Source organism: Corythoichthys intestinalis, chromosome 14 (assembly GCF_030265065.1).
Source record: "Corythoichthys intestinalis isolate RoL2023-P3 chromosome 14, ASM3026506v1, whole genome shotgun sequence".
In the NCBI taxonomy this organism is placed as follows: Eukaryota; Metazoa; Chordata; class Actinopteri; order Syngnathiformes; family Syngnathidae; genus Corythoichthys; species Corythoichthys intestinalis.
The window spans coordinates 15,017,312-15,039,538 of record NC_080408.1 but is presented as its reverse complement, the minus strand read 5'-3'; the positions used below and the strand labels follow the sequence as shown (position 1 = coordinate 15,039,538).

Sequence of the window (22,227 nt, the reverse complement as noted above, 5' to 3'; positions counted from 1 at the left end):
TTCTGTAAATTATTGTTGGAATGGAAAGATAAGACACAAGACGGATATATACATTCAACATACGGTACATAAGTACTGTATTAGTTTATTATAACAATAAATCAAACAAGATGGCATTAACATTATTAACATTCTCTTATAATGATACATGGATAGAAAGACTTGTAGTTCTTAAAAGATAAATGTTAGTACAAGTTATAGAAATTTTATATTAAAACCCCTTTTAATGTTTTTGTTAAAATTTGTAAAATTTTCAATCAAAAAATAAACTAATAGCTCGCCATTGTTGATGTCAATAATTACACCATGCTCACTCATGGTGCTGAAAGACATCAAATCAGTTGGACCCAAGCGCCAGCAGAGGACACCAAACACCAAAAAAGAAGTAACAAGCGGACATTACACTCTGCTGTCATTTTAATCTGTTTGGGCGGGACATGTGCTTTAATTGCGTCAAATATTTTAACGTGATTAATTTAAAAAAAATAATTACCGCCCGTTAACGCGATAATTTTGACAGCCCTAGTTTTTAAAAATTCTTTTGCCCCTCAATGGATTGGGTGTCTATTGGCGTATTGGAGTTATTATGGTGGTTGATTTTGGTAGCAACTTATTGGTTCCTTTTTATTTTTTAAATATTGACACCTTTTTTAAAATGCTATACCCATTCTTGGCAGGAGCATATCAATAAGCTTTTGGGATACTAAGTATCACGATATATGACCATTTCGATATATTGTCCAAGCCCTATGCAGAAATATACCGATACTTTGGATTTAGCCGCTTAGGCGGAGGTCTGCTCTCTCATCGTGCTCTTTTAGTTTACTCAACCGTTTGTTTCATCAGTTTTCGTTTTGCCACGTTCCCAACAATACAGTTTTAGTTCAGGTTATGGATCCTTCTTCAGTTTTTCTCGTATTGTTTCCCCCCCCCCATCTTTCATTGTTACATAAAAGAACAGGTAGCGTTATCTGTCGAGCAATCACCCGCTGTTTCTAGCTACATTCTCCACAAGCTCACCACTGTGATCAGAAACTCAACAAAGGGGTACTGAGAAGTGAGAATGTTTTGTTCGATCGATGACATTATCATTTACAACTTTTTTCAGTCAATTGTCTGTTTGATTTCCTTTCTTCTTAAAGGCATTGATGTTGATTTTTGATTTGGCCTCTTTACTCTCTCAAGATGAATAACATATTTGTGAGTCAGTTTTGAATGCTGAGTTACAAACATACCAAAGATGAAAAGGATAAATTATCTTTTTTTAGTGCTTTAACACATTCAAAAAGTAGTCACATTTCGCAAGGCTGTGTTAAATTGCTGAGATATTTAAATGCTATATGAATGTTGAAAACCATCCCAGATTTTTTGATATTTGCTCCCCATTAGAGTGTCGGATCAACATCAAATCACCAAGTATTGATTTTTCCTCACGTTTTAAATTGAGAAATGTACATGCTGTCTGCCATTTTAGTGTGTAGAGCTGAAACGAATACTCGAGCAACTCGAGTAACTCGAGTTAAAAAACTGATCCGACTAATTTTATTCACCTCGAGAAATCGTTGAATTTTGCCAGCTCTAAGCATCACGTTTTGCCCGGAGTTCTTTTAATGCAGGACAATGCGCTGACGTCCCGTGCATAGAGGAAGAACCAATAAAAAAAATACCTTACTGCAGCCGACAGCCGCTACAAGCTACGCCGACGTTGCTACAAACTACCCCCGCATGATGCTACAGTTGTAGCAGGTAGCTAAGTTCTGATGCGTCTCATAGATATCATATGTATGTAGCACTAGATGCAAAATGACAGACAGGGCGGCGTTAGTAAACTGCCGCCATCTTAAAGCAGTAGACTACATAGCACTAATAAATAAGATTAACGTTACTGTCACTAGCTCACGTAACGTTAGCCCTGCGGAGGGCTAGTTTTCTATTAATTATAACCACTGTCGATGCGTGGCTAACGTGTCTTACATACAGGCTTTATTTAATCTGTGAAATCATAGCGCTGTAGAGTGATGAGGGTGTAAAATAAAAAATAATGCTAACTGTCAATTTTAGCTCAGTAGTCATTGCTGGATAAAACACAAAGTAGCACTGTTCCCTAATATACTCCAATACAGCAGGTATCATACGTACATTTATTTTGAACACTGCAAAAACTCAAAATCCTATCAGGACTTGCAGTTTAGACTAACTTAAAACTTAACTAGAACTTAAAAATAGCTTGACACAAATGGAAATTCTATTGAAACACATGGGAAAAACACCTTTTAAGGGATGTGTGTTATCAAGCGTAATGACATTTTAGGTAAGAAATATACATATTTTTTATTATAAGATCTAGAAGTTTTTTTAAGTAAAAGCAGTGAATTCGTCTTTTTATTCTAGTCACCTCTGAGATGCAATTGTTGGCTGTTTTCAACAATGTACATCGAAAATAAAGATATTGATTGACTGAAAATGATTCAATATTAGATGAAATGTCTTGTTTTCTCATGTATATTAATAATTGCTCTTTACCTAAAAAAAAGTTTTATCCGATTACTCGATTAACCGATAGAATTTTCAGTCGATTACTCGATTACTAAAATATTCGATAGCTGCAGCCCTATGAGTGTGTAAATATCCCATTGAAACCAAAATTGCCAATAGCATGTACATTTGTAAAGGTTTTTCTTTGTAGAATTTTGGCCATTTCCTAAAGTCAAAAGGAATTTGAATGACTGTGTCCAAATTTCAACTAGAGTGTGTATCTTTTTAGAGGAAAACAATATTACATAATATAATTTAATGCATTTATATACTGTAATTCTCGCACTTTAAGGCGCACCTGACTATAAGCCGCCACCCACCAAATTTGACACGAAAACGGCATTTGTTCATAGATAAGCGCACTGGACAATAAGCCGCAGCTGTCCTCATTGTATCATGGGATATTTACACCAAAAGACATGAATCGGTGACACTTTAAGACCAAATGAACAACCGTGAAGCTTTGAACCAATTAGCTACAAAGATTCATTGCTTCAAGAAGCTTCATTAGGCCATCACTGCTCCCTTGAAGGAGACGGTCAATATCTGCTGCCACCTGCTGTTAACACTGTTGTTGTCCAACATGACTCCTAGCATGCATTGCAGCACTACAGATGTAAATAACAAAATTAATTTTTTGTGCTAATTATTTTTTCAGCTACTGTTCCAGTTGTTTCATTAATTGCTACTTATGGTATTTGGTAACACTTTATTTGACAGTGGCTCCATAAGACTGTCATTAGAATCATAATTATGACATGACACTGTCATGAGCATTAATGAATGCTTATAACCGATGTCATGTAGTGTTTTCGGCAAATTATCTTACTTTTGAATGGATGTAAAATATCCAAGTTGGACATAATTTGCTGGGTGACACTTAACTCATTCACTCCCAGCCATTTTCACTGGAGCAAGGCCCTTCGCTCCCGGTCGTTTTACTGGATTTTGACTGATTTTGCAAGGCCCACAGAAAATTTTGTTCTGTTGCTATATAAACATGAAACCCACCAAAAGAAAGATTACTCTCTTCTTTCAGCAGGACAAAAAAAGTAAGCTCATATTTTTTTTCCATTCTTTAGAAATCAGCATTAGAAAATAGCTTAGTTTGAGCAATTTTCCAATTTCTGATTAAAAAAAACAGAAATTGAGCTTTTTGTGAAAGCATACATTTCAAACATAACTTTGACTTTAACACAGCTATTTTTTTGCTTTAGTCACATCCCAAACATCTGAATGTTTTCCTTTTACAAAATAACATAACAGCAAGACAAATACAGCTTTTGATAGCAATGTAAGAATTTATTTACACATAACTAACTGAGATGACGCTGTTGTGGCCGTGACAGCCGGGTTAAATTTTTCCCTCATCGCCGCCTGTCTCATAAAGATGGACTTTTTTGAGTCTCTGCGGGGTCTGCTCGGCGAGCAGCACGGACGTAATGACATTTTTCCTCTGCACTGGTGGTCCCAGTCATTCGGTAGTCCGACCCCTGGCATCCTGGGCGTCCTCTCGGTCGTTCTGCTCGGTCGTCCGCCGCCTGGCATCCTTCCGCCAGCGTCCTGGCCCTCCAGTGGCCAGTTTTATTGCTTTAAAATGGATTTTTTTCAGGTTTGCGCTTTGAAGCTCAGTTGAATTAGAACCCAGAGATGCCTCGTATGAAAAAAAAACCTTAAAAAATATGTCTTTGGGACACTGAAACAATCAAAAATAGAACGTATTTATACGTTTTTGGGAGCAAATGAGTTAATGACATCTGTTATAAGCATTCAGTAATGCCCATATAGTGTCATCTCATAATTATGATGGACTTATGGCAGTCTTATTACGCCGCTGTCAAATACAGTGTTACCTATGAACACAAAGAAATAAAAAAATAAGGCACACTGGACTATAAGCCGCAGGATTCAAAATGAAGGAAAAAAGTAGGAACTTATAGTCCGAAAATTACGGTAATGCACTTTAAAATTTTTAGGAAAATGACATCCTTTAATTGAAACACAGTAAAATTCCTATTCACCTCTACAACTCCGCGGCAACAAGTCTTACTGCTCAGGTGAGGCTCCAGGTTTCAGGTGACTCACTACATTCCTTTGAGTCATACCACTCAGTCTGCTTTCATAGAATAAACAAACATTTCAACACTTGGGCTTTATTTTTATTTTTTTCTCAGTCTGTATTCACCCGCAGGGCTTTCAGAAAAGGTGTCCCATGAATATTTTGAAAGAACTTTGTGAGTAACACAGCACTCAAAACCTCAAGATGCTTTAGAATGGAATGATTTTGTCTTCCCCTCCCCCCATCTGCAAATACTGGAGGCTTTGTCTTTCTGACATGCTAATAGGAGTGGGAACCTTTTGGTACCTCACGATACGATATGATACAAAGCTCACGATAACGATGATCTGACGATATGGCGATACAACGATTATCGATACATTGGTCAGGAAATAATTTTAGGATATTCTACAAACAACTAATAAACAGAAAAGCAAGCTTTTGCGGTGAATTGGAATGAGTTTATCACTAGTAGACGTCCAATCCATTTGAACTGGGAGGGTGGCAGCGAATGAACATTCGTTCATTCGCTGCCATCCCTCCCACTTCAAACGGATTGAACGTCTATGACCGGTAGTGGCAGCCAATGCCAGGCAATGAGGTAATTTTGGGCCGTTTAAGGTCATTTACCTATTGATTTTCAGTTACTTCCTGTTGATTTTGGGCTATTTCATGAGTCACTTCCTGTTTATTTTGAGTTACAAAACAGGAAGTGACCTGAGTATCACCCAAATGCTTAGGCAGTGACTCAAACTCAACAGGAAATGTCTTGTAAATGCCCTAAAATGATCAGCAAGTGACCTGTAAATGCCCTGAAAATCGGACAGAACGACTGTGAATGCTCTGGTTTCGAATGAACGAACATTCCCAGTAGGGCTGCAGCTATCGATTGTTTTAGTAGTCGATTAATCGATTAAGTAGTTAGTTTGAATAATCGAGTAATCGGATGAGGAACACGAAAAATTTAAAAATACCCGAGATGAGCCTCAAGCGATATAAAAATAGATAAATAAGGATCTATGTCAACAAAAGAACAATCAGCTAAATTACACAGCAAAAGCCCGCTAGCTTAAATGCTTTAAAACGCTAACTTTTTTTTTTTTTTTTTTTTGCAAAGAGAGCCAGATTTGGTGTGGTAAAAATGTGGGGGGGGCGACCTTGGCTGATGTCCTTTACGTAGAACAATATATTTAGGCAAATTTTAGCAAGCCATTCTGTGTGTCACATTTGCTTTTTTTTTTTTTTTTTTTTTTTTTTCTTAATTAATAATTTCAACAATCTCGCAACTAGCCTTTGTGGCGTTCTCTTTCGACTCTTGGACTCTTGTGAAATCCTGCTGCTGTGAAATTAAACCAGCTTCAATTTGCTTCAATTTCTCACTGCGTATCTTCCCTCTAATCTTGTCGTACATGTCAGGGTGTCTTGTTTGGTAATATCGCCTCAAATTGAACTCTTTAAAAACAGCAACTGTCTTTTTGCAAATGAGTCAGACACAGTTGTTAAGTATTTTAGTGAAGAAACAGTCAAATTTTCACCAATTTTCAACTTTTTTTTTGTTGCTTGTCGCCATTTTAGAAAAGTGGAAATAAAGGGTCACACGGGTAATGTTGCTTAGAGTGCTGTTGCCTTATAGTGGGTAAATGAGGAGCAGCATTTAGTGTGTAAGCTACTTCATATGGTGTTAGCAGTACTGCTGACCAATTTATTAAGTCTGAGTGCGGGCCAGACGTTATTGATTTTATGACAAAGGCTGGGGGCCGGATGAAATTTGACCACGGGCCGCATTTGGCCCCCGGGCTGGACTTTGGACATGTCTGCTCTTAACAAATGTTTCAGACACATATTCCCACAAAAAACGGCTAAATATACCTATAACTAAATTACGAATGTATTTAAAAAAAAAAACATTAGCGCAAACAAAAACTTGGCTTATGTTGGTCTTAACATAGAGCAGCTCGATTCAGCCATGTTAAATATGGCAGACTATAGGGCAGTGTATCCACCCAAATCAATAAAACTGAATGCAAACACTTTCAAAATTAACCATTGCAACGCTACTTTAATTAAACGAATACTCGAGGCAGCAAAATGTAATTCGAATCTTTTTTTCTAAACGAATACTCAAATTAATCGATTAATCGTTGCAGCACTAATTCCCAGTCTAAATGGATTCGGCGTCGAGCACCATCAATGCAGCCTTAGAGTTGACTGAGACACTATTATGGTGGAAGATTTTGGTAGCAACTTGTTGGTTCCTTTTTATTTATTTATTTTTTAGACATTGACACCTTTTTAAAACTATACCGCCCGTTAACGCGATAATTTTGACAGCCCTAGTTTTTTAAAAATTCTTTCGCCCCTCCCGGTCTGAATGGATTGGGTGTCTGTTGGCGTCAATGGCAGCCATAGAGTTAACAGAGACACTATTATGGTGGATGATTTTGGTAGCAACTTGTTTGTTCCTTTTTATTTTTTAAATATTGACATCTTTTTAAATCAACATCTCGATACCTGGCAGAAGCATATCGATAACCTTTTGGGATACAAAGTATCACGATACATCACCATTTCGATATTTTGTCACACCCCTACATGCTAACATCAGCGGTTGCGCTAGACTTTTTCGTTGTCTGTCATTTTGACTGACAGTGTCATAAAAATCCGGTCATAATCTATTTTGACCCGTCACTTACATTTTTAAAATGATAATCATGACATATTCAATAGTATTTAGTTTTCATTCATTTTTAATTAATATTCCGTCCGAACAAGCTTAACAAGAGGCAAACAGACAGCGGAGTGCACCAATCAGCGACGGGCAGACATGCCGTTAGCAAAGCGACGAGGGCAGGACGAGGGACTTGCGCGCGGAAGTAAACATACGAGGAGAACGGAATTTATTCAACATGGCTAGCGCGAGACAGACTGTTGTCAATGACTCGTGTCGATGTGTTTTAGCTCATTTAAAACTGAATTTACCGCGGATTGGAACATATTCGCGGCTCTCCCGTCGCCATCCGTTTTGATGTAGAGACGACTTTCGGCGCGCAGGAGTGACGTTGCTCGTGAAGAACACGTCACGCAAATAAACAAATCTGATTTGTCGACTGATTTTGTACCTACTCGAGAGGCTGTGTCCCAGACTTTTCTCTCAGTGTTTGAAAAATACAGGGAGAACAGTCTGGCCGTGCCAGGCAAACACTCAGTTGCCTTGACTTTTTCCGAGTAAGGCCAACGACGGAATAGCAACCTGTCAAAATGACGGATGGACTTCAGTTTTTTCCGTCACAGTTTTAAAAAAACGGTCAACGACGGAAAATATTCGGTTAACGCGACCCCTGGCTAACATATATCTATCTGAAAAAAAAAATAGATTAAAGCAGACTGGCCACCCAGTGAGCATGAAAATATGCAGTACATTTAAGATTTACTCATAAAGCCCTTCAAGACACAACTTTTAGAAAAACTTTTCTAAAAAAAAATTTTGCTTCATCCCGAAAGTCCTCTGGAGATACTGCTTTAATTCCATGGACAGACAAGATTTCTATCCGTACCCTATTGTGGGTCTGCTTTATAGCGTTACAATTGCTCATCAAAGATGCCCCACGGGCAAGAGGATAAGAAATTTTGTTAGTGCAATTTATGGGCTCGCACAGTTACTTTGTTTGTAATAGCATTAGGCAGAAACTGCAGGCTATAAGGGGGGAAAAGTTAGGGTCATATATCTTGATCTTATTATTTCCTGCACTAAATCTAATTCCTAAAAAGACAAAAAGAATCCCTGCGTGCTTTAGAACAGACTTTCTTCTTCTAGTACATTTCCTCCGACTGTTTTAACACCAATGCTTTTGCTTTTATGGCTTGTTTAATTGTGCTGCATTTGTGACACACCTGCTGCTAGCAGTCTCCCCGGGGGGCGACTGGTATAAGGGTGCTGGGGTTTAGCTAAGCATACATGTTGGCATTCAATGACATCATTGCTCTTGTTTTAATTTGAACCCATATGGAGCAGCAATCTTCCAAATGGAGAGTGTCAACGTTATTCCTTTGGGAGAGCTTCTGGGTTTTAAAACGGATCCCCAGGGAGACAGTCTTGTATTTGGTTGCTCTTACTTTCTTCCCATCAATTATAACTGCGACATTGTAGCCCATTTGTTATCCTGACTGCTCCGCTGTTGCTGTTTTTTTTTGTTTTTTTTTCCTAGCTTCACATGTACTGTCTTCTGCCCCAAGCAGAATTTAGATGGTGGTGTGCATTGTAGGGATAAGGCAAAAATATTATTAATTTTGCAAACTGACTTGCTTTCATAGCACAATAGGTTATTTATTTTTAATATGCAGATCATGTTATTGCAATGTGGTATCTTTGGTATTTTTTGAAGAAGGTATTAATCTTATTTATTCCATTGGAAATTGTGGCTAGAATAAGGATTATGCAATGTTGTTTTGTCACGATATGATATCAATGCTAGGTCGGTATGTATTTTTTGCTCGAATTGGAAATTGTGTCCGTAGTTTTGATGTTGCCAATTTTGCGATATTGTTTTCTCCCTTTTGGTTGGTCGGGAGGTAAATACTTAAATGATTCCATAGGAAATTCTGTCCAGAATATTGATACCCTAATATCCTTTTTTGTGTTTTAGTATTTCAGGTTGATATCTCGGTAGCTATTAGGGGTGTGCCATCTTAGGCACACCACGATTCGATTACTGACCGATGATCACGGTTATCACGATTATCATGATTGTCAATGCATCGTACATTACTAATTAATAAAGAAGCCAAACAAATTAATGTCAATTATTTATTTAAAATATCCTAATGATTCAACAGGAACGATGGAATCATGCCCATACAACAAAAAGCTGCCCTTAAACTGTTTTGTTTTATTTTACAAGAAAGTGCAAAAACATTAACCATTTTAAAGGCATTATTTATTTCTCAACATGCCCGTACAACACACAGCTGCAATGAGATACTCTTTTTCACAAGAAGGTGCAAAAACATTAGCTATTTCAAAGGCAGTAGTTAATTCTCTCAACAATACAATAAAATTTACACAGGTGGAATAAATTCCACATTTTCTGGAAACTAAGTATCTTTAGAAAAAAGACTTCTTCTGACCAATATACTTTGTTTTCACAGATTTCTGTACTATTTCGCTTGTTTGTAGTGTTACCGCTGTACTTAATCATTTACACGTTCTGCATATGGAGTAACTTTTGTACACCAACAACGGACAAATGGACATAGAAATACACATTAGCGAATTCGCTAATTAGCTTAGCGCTCGGCGCTAACTGTTAACATCTCAAAAACAACAACAATAAAGGCTAAACAGTACAAGAGGGTTCGTTTACTCATTTCTTATAGACGCACACGGGACTTAGCAACACACTCAGGACATTTTGCAATTGACATGACTTGAAACTACTGCTGGACAACTGGAAGACAAGGAACAACGAACTATTTTTCTTCCCCTTAGCTCAAAAAAAAAAAAAAACTTGCGCACAGAAGCACGACTGCCGAGTGCCTGCCTGTCTCATACACAAATGTTTCTTCCAGTCTTTTGAAAGACTCGCTCAGTAAACGGCAGCATTCATCATATTGTTGTGCGTGCGTCCGTTAAAGGTGTCTGGGTGGCAGACGTATCTTGAATTTCGTTCCGCTACAGGCAGCTTTCATAAAGTTAGTAGGGAAAATCATTGTTTTTGAACATTTATTAATCATAATCGAATCGTCTTGTGTCAAATCGCGATGAATGTAATAATCAATTTTTTTGGCACTCCCCTAGTAGCTATATGATTATTATATCCTGTAGCTTCTCTGGGCACAATATTCAAAATGTTGAATATATGTATGCTGTACGTTAACTTTTGCTGGTAGATACTTGACCCTGTAATTTTGACTATGGCTGGGCCATTTATTGAAATGTAAGCATTTTGTTTTTAAAGGGATACACGGAAAGAAAGACTTGTAGTTCTTAAAAGATGAGCGTTGTTATTATGAGTTAATTTGATATGAAAACCCCTCTTGATGTTTTCGTTTTGATACAATTCAATTTGAACCCGAGAGGAATGAGCATGACAGCACTGTCGATATTTCACAAAACTAGCGGCTAAAGCAAAATTAACTGGAAAGACGGGATGAGATGAGACGAGAGTATGACAAAACCGGTTTTCTGCCAAATTGTACTACACCGACGAAACGTCATACAAGAGGCGAATTTGACACCCAAAGTACTACCGTGCGCTTTCAGCGTGTTTTGTTTAGATGCATACAGACAGAACATACTTAAGATGTGTTAAGAAAATATTTAAACGTAGTAATATCAAATAAGAGTGGTTTAAATATGCCACGTGACTAATGTGGTCAACAGATCAACAATCTTCTTTAAAGCTACTATAAGAAAACACAATGCTTAAGGGTATGAGAGGGAAACACTTGCAAGGAGTATTTTGAGGCAATGAAAAGGTAATAAAAGACTAGATAAAAAAACAAATAGTAAGTACTTGCCGTTTTTAACCGATGTGCGCATGTGTTGGACATCTCAACGCGTGGTAGGAATTGCATTAACCTGGTGGTGTTCGTCTAGTGACAGTGACAAACTACGTCATCACCCCGAGCGTCCATTGCGCGCATAGAACATGGCGCCCTCCGTAGGTCAAAACAATGGCAATATTTTATGTGTTTCTAATAACATATTTTAGTAAAAGAGAACAATTGTGGTTAATTAGACCCGACATGTCTTTCAGTCTGAGGTTCCATTTAAGTTCTTACGATGATAATAAACATCACAATGGAAGAAAAACAATAAATGAACCTGACGGCATGTTGCACATAAGCAAGTTCCTGTGTTGTGAAAATGTCCACATTGCATTGTGTTCCATTGTTTTATGCTCTGCCCTTCCTGAGTGTGTTTTAAGCTCTTTAATGATGCCCCAGTTGGAGTTTACTGTTAAACTAAATACTCAAAAATGATTACGCTCATTGTATATTTAGATACAACAGATGCTTTATCTGAGTGACGGCTTCATGCCAACATTGAACTGAAAAACTCTACAATAAAATTAGCTTTAAAAGTGACAAAATCTTCCAGACACCAAAAGTATTTTTAGCCTGAGGTAATGCACACACAGTTTAGAATCAATTACCATTTATTCCTTCCAAAATGTTAAAAGCAAGAGAGAATGTGATAGCAGTTGCGCTAGTAGGTATGAAGAAAAGCTGTTTTGCCTTTAAGATAACATAATCTTTCATAGTTAAATTGCAATGTTGTAAATGTAATTGAAAATTAAATGTAATTGTGCTCATGTTTGCTCTTGCAGGTTTTAACCTTTGATCGTGTCAGAGCGGGACGCGTCCAAGCAGGGGGAAGTCGACCGAGGGCGGGAGCAGCAGCAGCAGTGCCAACTTTGAGACATGGCGCCCCCCGCAAGCAGAGGGGCGTATCTTGTCTTGCCCCTGCTCCTCAGCTGCGCCGTGATCACCTCTGTAGCAGACAGTAAGTTGTTTCGTTCTATATCGCCACATCATTAATGCATACGCTTCAAATGTATTTATTTTCATCTTGAATCATTATTGAGGCTCAATTGCTCTGTAATATATTGTAGAGCCATCTGTGTCTCTTCTCAATCTGCTGTTATTGTGAAAGACAGCCCAGACTTGAATAAGGTTCACATTCAGATGTGGCATTGTTGCTGCACCTTAGGTCTTAGGGCGGGGGCTTGAGGGGCTCCGTCATAGCCAAGACAAGGTCAAGAACTGAATTAAATGAATACATGACCTTACCTATAGTGCTGTCAGAGCATCAATGTAATTCAGTTGCACGCGCACACACACGCACAAAAAAAAAAAAAAACATGAACCACAAGAACTCATCCATCCTTTCCTTTGTTGCTCCAATTACATTTGTTGTTGTGGAACCCTTTCTTAGCATTCATGAAATCAATTTGGACTGTTGTTGTTTGCAGGTCATGTGCCAAGTAGAGATGTCCCGATCGATCGGGATTATGTCATTTTCAAAGTATTGGAATCGGCAAAAAAATACCGGCTATGCCTTTTTTAAATATATATATATATATATATATATATATATATATATATATATATTTTTTTTTTTTTAAATTAAATCGTTTTATAATTGTATTTAACGTTACAGACATAATATGTTACACTTATCCAGAGTCTTTAGTTTAGGCTTAAGGTAGGGTTATCAAATTGATCCCAATAACGGCGGTATTTAATTTTAAAAAAAAATGTATCATGTTCAAATATTTAACGCAATGAATGCATTCGCTGCACGACCCACTCATGCATTGTCGCGCTCCATCTGTAATGGCGCCGTTTTGCCTATATAGAGAGCTAAAAGGCAGCATATAATGAGTAGAGTGTATTTTGGCATCCATTGGAACCTTATATTAATTGGCTAAAGCCTTACAATCTCTCTCCCTACGATCAGAATTATCATGGGAAGAAATGTGGGGAAGCTTGTTAGCTATTGATCTTTTTCTTAACACCTTAATTCATATCCCATCGCATAGAAGATATATGAATTGGTAGCACTACGCACAGTCGTGGTTTCACTTGTCATGGTTCCACTTCCCATCATGCATTGGGCATGGCCTTCAGTATCATTTACTGAAAGCTTAACAAATGCACTAGATGGCAATATTTAATCACAATATACAAAGTCACAAGTCTTTCTATCTGTTGATCCCTCTCACAGAAAGAATGTTAATAATGTAAATGCCATCTTGAGGATTTATTGTCATAATAAACAAATACAGTACTTATGTACTGTATGTTGAATGTATGTATTTGTCTGAGTTTTATTCATTTTTTTCTCAATGCGTTGGCAAAATGTATATGATCGGGAAAAATTATCGGGAATGATTGGAATTGAATCGGGAGCAAAAAAAAGCAATTGGATCGGGAAATATCGGGATCGGCAGATACTCAAACTAAAACGATCGGGATCGGATCGGGAGCAAAAAAACATGATCAGAAAAACCCCAGTGCCAAGGTTCTCACACCGTAATTTCCCGAATATAAGGCGCACCCGTGTATAATGCGCACCCCAAATTTACTTGTAAAATCTAGGGGAAATTATTGTACCAATTTAAAACGCGCACCCTAATTTTAGCACCAATAAATAGAAGAATACAAGAAAACAGAGCTCGTGTACAGATACAGAAATGTCATTTTACTGACTGGTGAAACACAGCACAAGCATAGCACATTGGTAGTTCAAAACATTACCATAAACTGACAATATTTACGGTAATAATATGATTTGACAACTTCTCCAACTTACCAGAATCTAGGAGAAAACAAAACAGATGTGACTTTTCTTTTAAAGGCTGCTGTATAACTTGCTCGTTTCATCATGATGAATAAATGTTTTTTCCATGGATTGATACGGTAAAATGAAAGTGAGAACGTGAGTCGGAAATCCGTGAGAGCTCATCGCTGTCGACACGACAGTAACAATAGGAACTATTGTTATTTGGGTTTGAGTTTCCTGAAGGACAGATATAGTTGACGGACACAGGAAGTGTGTGTGCTTACGTTTTTTTATGGTCCGAGTTGCGGAGCTGCAATAAACGTTGACTCAAATGAGTTCAAGAAATTAAATTAAAAAATTGTCAAATTCCTCGGCAACTAATTCATTAATCGATTTAATCGATTAGTTGTTGCAGCCATAGTTATTAATTTGATAATTGTTTTCAACAAATATATATTGTTTTTAATTGGAGAGTTTTTATTTGTTCTGTATTTTTTGCTTCACATTAATCTTTCATAATTTAGGTGTTTTTTTTTTGTTTTGTTTTGTTTTATTTGATTTTATTGCCTAGATTATTTTAAATAAATTTTATTAAGATATTTGTATTCATTTTTATATAAATGATGGATTAATTTTATTACATCTTTTTATTTTCTTCCTGTTTCAAATTATTTGTATGGATTTTTTTGTTTGTTTTTAATTTCCTCCCATTTATTTAGTTATTTTACATTTCCTCTCATTTATTTATTGATTTTTATATTTATTCATTGCTCTAACTTGAAACTCTGGGAAAGTTTGTGGCCTTGGATTATCATGAGTTCAGCCAAAGATAATTGGCGACCGATCACTCGCTCATAGATTTTGTAGATGAAGCCACACAAGCACAAGAAAGAATTCCGACTGAGGGGGGAAGAAAAAACCAAGAGAAACTCAATGAAGCCCGCCTCTCTGGTCTGAGGTTAAGCTACACTTGTATTTTAGCGTGCATGCACGCAGGGAAAAAAGAGCACAGCAGACCTGTTATTACCGCCAGCTATGAGCAGACGTGAAATTAAAATAAGACCGTTGGGGGGTGAAAATAACAGCTACCACTAATAGCAGGGTTGTGTAAATGTGGTGCCTGTAATTTCTGTGCAACTCAAGTTATGTGAACTTGATAGTGCCGGTTTTGGATTTCCTGTGTTATATAGTCCAGACAGCAGACAGATATTATGGGAATGGGTGCATGACAGGTTTATGATTACACGCCTTTGGTCCGTCTCTTTCCAAGATTCTTAAAGAAGTCTTAAAAAGAAAATCAGCATAATTAACTGTATATTGGATTAGATTCGAGCGAGGTCAGGGACTCGTTGACAACAGAAAACGACAATTTTGAGTCTTTTACACACACATACATCCTAGGGTGTGGCTTCAATGGAGTCCTGACTGATTTTGGATTCTGTTTTGCCTTATCAATATACTGGGGATGTGATTATCTGTTCTGAAGTCTTAGATGTTTGCTTTTCAGCAACGAAGCCAGATTTTCGCCACCATGCCACACCCATGAACTCGCCGGTTTGGCATTTAAACATACGTCTGTGTTCTATACTGAACATAAAAGATATCCCGTTTCACGAGAAGAAAGTGATTTTTTAGCTATTTTTTGGTCAAGATCAGAGCTTGGAAGGAGTTATGTGAGGTTTCTGTAAGCAAAAGAAAGGCATTTGTTTTCTTGGTAGACCCACCCAAAATAATCACAAGCCTCACCCAATAAGACAAGTGGCCATTTTATTTTGAAGTGGCAACTTTTGGGTCATTGGAGTAAAAGCTTTTTCATAAAAGAACTAGCATCAAAATTAAAGGTCGACCGATAAGGGATTTTCAAATGCCGAGGCTGATACCGATATCTTAAAAAAAAAAAATCAGCCGATTGTCGATATTTAGAACCGATTTTGTAAGCCGATATTTGAGGCCAATATAGTTTTTTTAAAGCACGTAAATTATGAGAGAGATTTTTTTTCAAATTACTTCAACAGCTTCAAATTTACAATGATGTCCATAGACTTAACAGTAGGGTTGGGCATCGAGCATCGCGCATCGATGCGAACCGGTTCTAACATTTCGATGGTCCCGGAGTCGTTCGAACTTTTAAATTTCGATTCCTTGTTTCGATGCCCTGAGCGCCGAGCGGAAAAGAATTGCTTGAGTTCAAAGACTGATATTTATATAAGAGTTCAAATTAGCCCCGTGAGATGTTCATTTTATTTAAAATATCATCGAGAAGTTACGACTTTAATATAAACGATGCAATTTTTTTGACCTTGCTTTTTTTAAAAAAAATTTTTTACCATGGCTCTTAAAAGAATCGGAATCGAGAATGGTTCGGAACCGGAATCGAAACGTGGAATCGGAATCTGAAACGGAATCGTTCAATTTCAAAAGATTCCCAACCCTACTTAAAAGATTAATTAGATCTCGTGCTACCAAACTAACAAATGCAGCAATTCTTTTTACGATTATACACACTCAGCAAGAACAGTACATTATTTGAAAATAATTAAACCCACCAGGATGTCACGACGAGAGTTAAACAAGTGAGGGTTTAAGAGGATGCTTGCCATGCTAAAGCTAATGCGAATGCTACGCCAACGCTACAAGTTACATTTAAAGTGTAAGAATCACTCAGTAAGCAACTTAAAGTGCCTGTAACACGAAAAAGCATGTTTATTTCATAATACACGCGGTATTTTATGCCCCTGAATGATATGGGCCGCTTGGATGTGTGTAGAAGCGATCGCTATTTTTATTTAGTTTTTTGAATCCCGCGCCATGAAAATGAGTGACTTCCGGCTTCGGTCTTGCATTGAGGAGGAGGGCGCTGTGACGTGTACGGTAGAAGACGTCCTCTTCACGCTACAGTGTACTGTTGCGTATGAGGACGAAGGATTCAGCTGATTTTGCGGATTAATACGTTTATTTTTCGCATCACGCCAGCCAAACGGCTGCAGAAAAATCATTCTGTATGAGGGAGAGGCGTATGCGCCTTTTTGGAGTTTCAAAAGGTTCCCATTCACCATGGATATTTACTGTGGGACCATTGGACTTACGAGGAAGTCAGTAAACATCTTGTTTTGTATTATGTCAATACGAATACAGCGATTACAAAGTAAACACTACAAACTTCCTTTAAATAAAGGACTACTTACGTTTGATCATTGATAGGCATGTAAAAAGCTCTCCTAATGCTCATTAGCAGCAGCACGTTAGCTGCACAACAACTGCAGCCACCCTCCTCCGGGGAACGAACTGTAAATTGCTCTCCGCAGGGCGGTTTGCCGATCCGCGAAGACAATTGACAACCGGGTCGTCATGTCAAATAATCCAGGATAGTTATGTGTGATTTTCCGCTTCGAAGACTTTGAAACATCACTCAGTTCGGGTTAGCATGTCGGCTAGCTGTCACGCCTTCTGGTTTGTTTACATTCTCCGAAGCCGGGGAAGGAAAATGACAATTGTCCGATTTAGGTGTCATAAAATATCATTCGGGAGGTGCGACAGTAAAGGTGAAGTCAACAGTTTTGACCATTATGGAGTAATTTTGCCATGTCGTCCAGAATAAATGCATTTTTATTATTTCATGTTCCATTCAGCACAAGACTGGTATTTGTCATGACCATGCCATTTATTTAGCAATTGGGGAAAATACTTGGATAAAAAGAATATCCTGTAAAAATATTGACATAAAGAGACAGAAACAATGACATTTTGCCGCTCTCTTCGTCGCGTTTTCCTCGTTGTGAATAGTTCCCCCTCGACGGGCTGACTGGTCCTTCTCAAGCAATTTATATAGCTATTGGTGAAAAATACTTGGATAAAAAGAATATCCTGTAAAAATATTGGAGTAGAGAGACTGAAACAATGACATTTTGCGGCTCTCTTCGTCGCGTTTTCCTCGTTCTGAATAATTCCCCCTATGGGCTGAATAGTAAAACCGATGAGCCCAGTCTACCGCTGACGTCATCCACCTGTTGGGGACGCGAAAGACCTATAATGGTAGGCGTGGCTAACCGGCAGATTAAAAGACTAATTTCTCGTCATCTGTGCTTTGCTAAATTGTTGTATATAGTCGAATCGTCTCAAAATATGATTCTAATTCACGTAATAATGCCATTTAAGACTTTTTTTCTCATGTCATATGCTCTTTAAAGGCTAAAGCAACGCTGCATTTTTTTTCATGCAAGATAAAAAGAAAACTTACAATATTTAAAAAAAAAAAAAAAAATAGGCAACCCTGAAGCTTCCTGTAGCAGCCTGCCTTCAAGCGAGATGGGTCTGACTGCAGCCGGCGCCACTCTACAAACCACGCCTCATACAAACTATGCCTCTCCAAACCATGCCTGCAGTCTGTACGATGGCGCGAAAAATTCGTTGACTGTACTTTGTGAAGTTCAAAGAGTTTTTGAGACAGGAAAGGCCCTACCCCAATTGTTTACCCTAAGCTTAACCAGACACAGCGATATTGCGGGTATTGTGATAACTAGATTGGAATATTTGCTATGTTTGGAATTCAGTTACCATAATTTTCAGAATATAGCACGTACTTTTTTTCCCCAAAATCAACTTGTAAAATCATGGGTGCACATTATACATGGGTACAGGGATGGAGACAGAAATATATACTGTATACGTGTATATATATATATATATATATATATATATATATATATATATATATATATATATATATATATATATATATATATATATATATATATATATAGGGCTGTCAAAATTATCGCGTTAACGCACGGTAATTAATTTTTTAAATTAATCACGTTAAAATATTAGACGCTTTTTGTTTATGTTTAGTGAGCCTGTATAGTGTGCTAAGCTTACGGTGTTGCTAATGCAATGCTTGTGTACTTTTTTTTGTAGTTTTACGACGGTCTAAAGAGGACAATAGTTTGAGGCTATTTTACTAATAAATCAGATGAAAAAGGAAGTAGTCTGATTATTAAGGCATCGTTCACTAGCTGTCTAGCTTTGGAAAAAGTAGATGCTTCGGAGTGAGGACAGCATAGACAGATTTAAATGACAGTAGAGTGAAATGTCCACTACAGTCCTTATTTGTCTTATCTTTCCATTCCAACAATTTATTTTACATAATATACAATTTACAGAAAAATATGGCATATTTTATAGATGGTTTGCATTGCGATTAATTGCGATTTATTACGATTAATTAATTTTTAAGCTGTAATTAACTCGATTAAAAATTTTAATCGTTTGACAGCCCTGATATATATATATATATATATATTTTTTTTTTTTTTTTTTTTTTTTTTTAATTATTAAATTTATTAGGATCATGGAAGCTTCCACTTGGGGAAAATATATACATACCGTATATCCTGTATATACATAATATAATAAAAATATACAGTACTGTGCAAAAGTTTTAGGCAGGTGTCCTGCCTAAAACTTTTGCACAGTACTGTATATATGTATATATGTCATATATATTTAACATTCGTTCATTCGCTGCCACCCTCCCACTTCAAATGGATTGGACATCTACTAGTGATTAACTCATTCCAATTCACAGCAGAAGCTTGTTTTTCTGTTTACTTCTTTTTTGTAGAATATCTTATTTCCTAACCAATCTATCGAAAATTGTTGTATCGTCAGATCATCATTATCGTGAGCTTTGTATCGCAAATCGTATTGTATCCTGAGGTACCAAGAGGTTCCCACTCCTAATTTTGACTGATTTTGCAAGGCCCACAGAAAATTCTTTTCTATTGCTATATAAACATGGAACCCACCAAAAGATAGATTACTCTTTTCTTTCAGCAGAAAAAAAGTAACTTCATATCTTTTTCCATTCTTTAGAAATCAGCATTAGAAAAAAGCTTAGTTAGAGAAATTTTCCAATTTCTGATGAAAAACGGAGAAATTGAGCTTTTTGTGAAAGCATACACTTCAAACATAACTTTGACTTTAACACAGCTATTTTTTGCTTTAGTTACATCCCAAACATCTGAATAATGTTTTCCTTTTACAAAATAACAGGAACAACAGGACAAATAGAGCTTTTGATAGCAAAGTAACAATTTATTTACACATAACTAACTGAAAGATTACGCTATTGTGGCCGCGACAGCCGGTTAAACTTTTCCCTCATTGTTGCCTGTCTCAAAAAGATGAATTTTTTTGAGTCTCTGCGAGCAGCACGTGGTCCCGGTCATTCTGCTTGGTCGTCCAGCGCCTGGCATCCCGGGGGTCCTACCGATTGTAAAAAAAAAAAAAAAACATACAGGTCGCGCCTATGCGATTAGATGAAAAAAATACTCGCACTGGCTCTAACTTTAGTCGCAAAATGCCCCTACTTGGGGGCAGTCTGGCGCCCTGCTCTTATATTTTCGAGTTCTGGGAAAGTCAATTTTTTTCCAAAAGTCAGTGACCTAACACTCAGTTTGCATGTTGGCATAAAGTGAAGAAAAAGAAGACTAAAAATGTGCGGGAAATGTTTGTGTGCGGACGTGGCCAAGAATAGGCTTAGCTCCTAGGATCTTTTGTCAGTTCCTTCACTTGGCCAGAGGTGCTCTGAAGCAGCTGCCGTTGAAACAAGTGGCGTGCGAATGTTCCTCCGCGTACGAGTCGAGCGGCCACATGAGGCAAATATTTGTGCGTTGCCTTTAAACACCCCTTCATTTTGCACCGTTGCACAATTAAAACGCTGTTGTGATTCGGCAGCACGAATAAGTCCTTGAGCTGCACTATCAGCTCGGTGACATTGTTCATCTTGTGTTGTCATTGAGTACACACAATGTAGTGTTATTACAGTGAGAGCTGATCGCAGACATCCCCATCGATTCTCCTCTGGGAGCTAAGCCTAATCAAGCAACCCCTACTTGTACACAATGGGCCTTGGGGCCCGCAAGGTCGGCCTCAAAGTCACACATAGCTGGCTTCTCAGTGCAACCTATCTTTGTGTAGCGCTGCTGTTGTGAGTTATTTCGCCGGCGTTAATAAGCTTTTGATGTATGTGTCGCCTCGGCGTTCCTCTCCTGTTATAATCAGGGTGGGCTTTTCATGCGAGGATGACCACAAAGGGCTCCTTTGGGTACACGAAAGGATTACGATACTGACTTAATTAACTTAGTACCTTAAAAGTGACTGTATGTGTGTCACTATTGTGTTCCTACATGTATGAACAATTAGAATTATTTTGTCCTCACTGTCGTCCTTTGCTGTTTTTATTAGACAAATTGACATTTAACAAAACTTCACAAAAGCACCCCTCAGGATTACATTTAAATTCAGCCTTCAAAGTTATTCATATCTCGCAACATTAAGATTGGTAGGCATGTCTTTCATGCCATTTCAACCCATGCTCAGAAAGACATATTTGGGCCATATCCTGAGCTTTCTTACAAACAAATGTGAACAATAGTCTTGTCTGATTTTCTATTAGCACCAATGACAATAACACAATGACGATATTTTTCAAGAAGTCTCAGGTTTGACCATTTATTTAGGGGCAGTTTACATGGTTACGCTCCGAGAATACGACAGATATCATTAGAGCTGAAACGAATACTCGAGCAACTCGAGTAACTCGAGTCTAAAAGCTGACCCGAGTAATTTTATTCCCCTTGAGGAATCGTTTAATTTTGCCAGCGCTAAGCATCACGTTTTGCCCGGACTACTTTTAATGCGGGACAACGCGCTGATGTCACGTGCATAGAGGAAGAAGCAATAAAAAATATATAAAAAAACATTTCTGCAGCCGACAGTCACTACAAACTACGGCGTCGTTGCTAAAAACTAGCCCGCATGTGCGGTGTCAGCAGGTAGCATCTGATGCGTCTCATAGATATCACATCTAGATGCGAAATGACAGAGTCAGCGGTGTTAGTAAACAGCCGCTATCTTAAAGCAGTGCACTTCTCAGCGCTAATAAGATTAACGTTACTGTTACTCGCTCACGTACGTAACGTTAGCCCTGCGGAGGGCTAGGTTTCTATTTAGACCACTGTCGATGCGTGGCTAACGTGCCTTACATACAGGCTTTAACATAACATAGCGTTGTGGAGTGATGAGGGTGTAAAATAAAAACTTAATAATGCTAACTATCAATTTTAGCTCAGTAGTCATTGCTGGATAAAACACCAAGTAGCACTGGCCCCTAATGTGCTCCAATACAGCAGGTATCATACTGTAACGTTGACAAAGAGTCACCCGCTTCGTTAGGTTGCAGTGATTTCTGTTTTGGGAACTTGTGGAACGACAACACCAGCAGAAAGGCACGTCTCTCGCTCTCCCGCACCTCCCTCACCCCCGCACGTCACGCAGTGCATTCAGG

At 37.9% G+C, this 22,227-nt stretch overlaps 1 protein-coding gene across 12 annotated transcripts in view; it reads left to right on the top strand.

Moving 5' to 3' along the window:
- Positions 1-22,227, top strand: part of LOC130929923 (receptor-type tyrosine-protein phosphatase F-like) — a 464,805-nt gene that overhangs the window by 151,416 nt on the left and 291,162 nt on the right. For all 12 annotated transcript variants that reach the window (XM_057857556.1, XM_057857554.1, XM_057857557.1 and 9 more), the window contains one exon: positions 11,923-12,098. In XM_057857556.1, coding sequence (XP_057713539.1) covers positions 12,017-12,098 — 82 coding nt within the window. In that variant the 5' untranslated portion in view covers positions 11,923-12,016. The remainder of the gene's footprint in view (positions 1-11,922; positions 12,099-22,227) is intronic.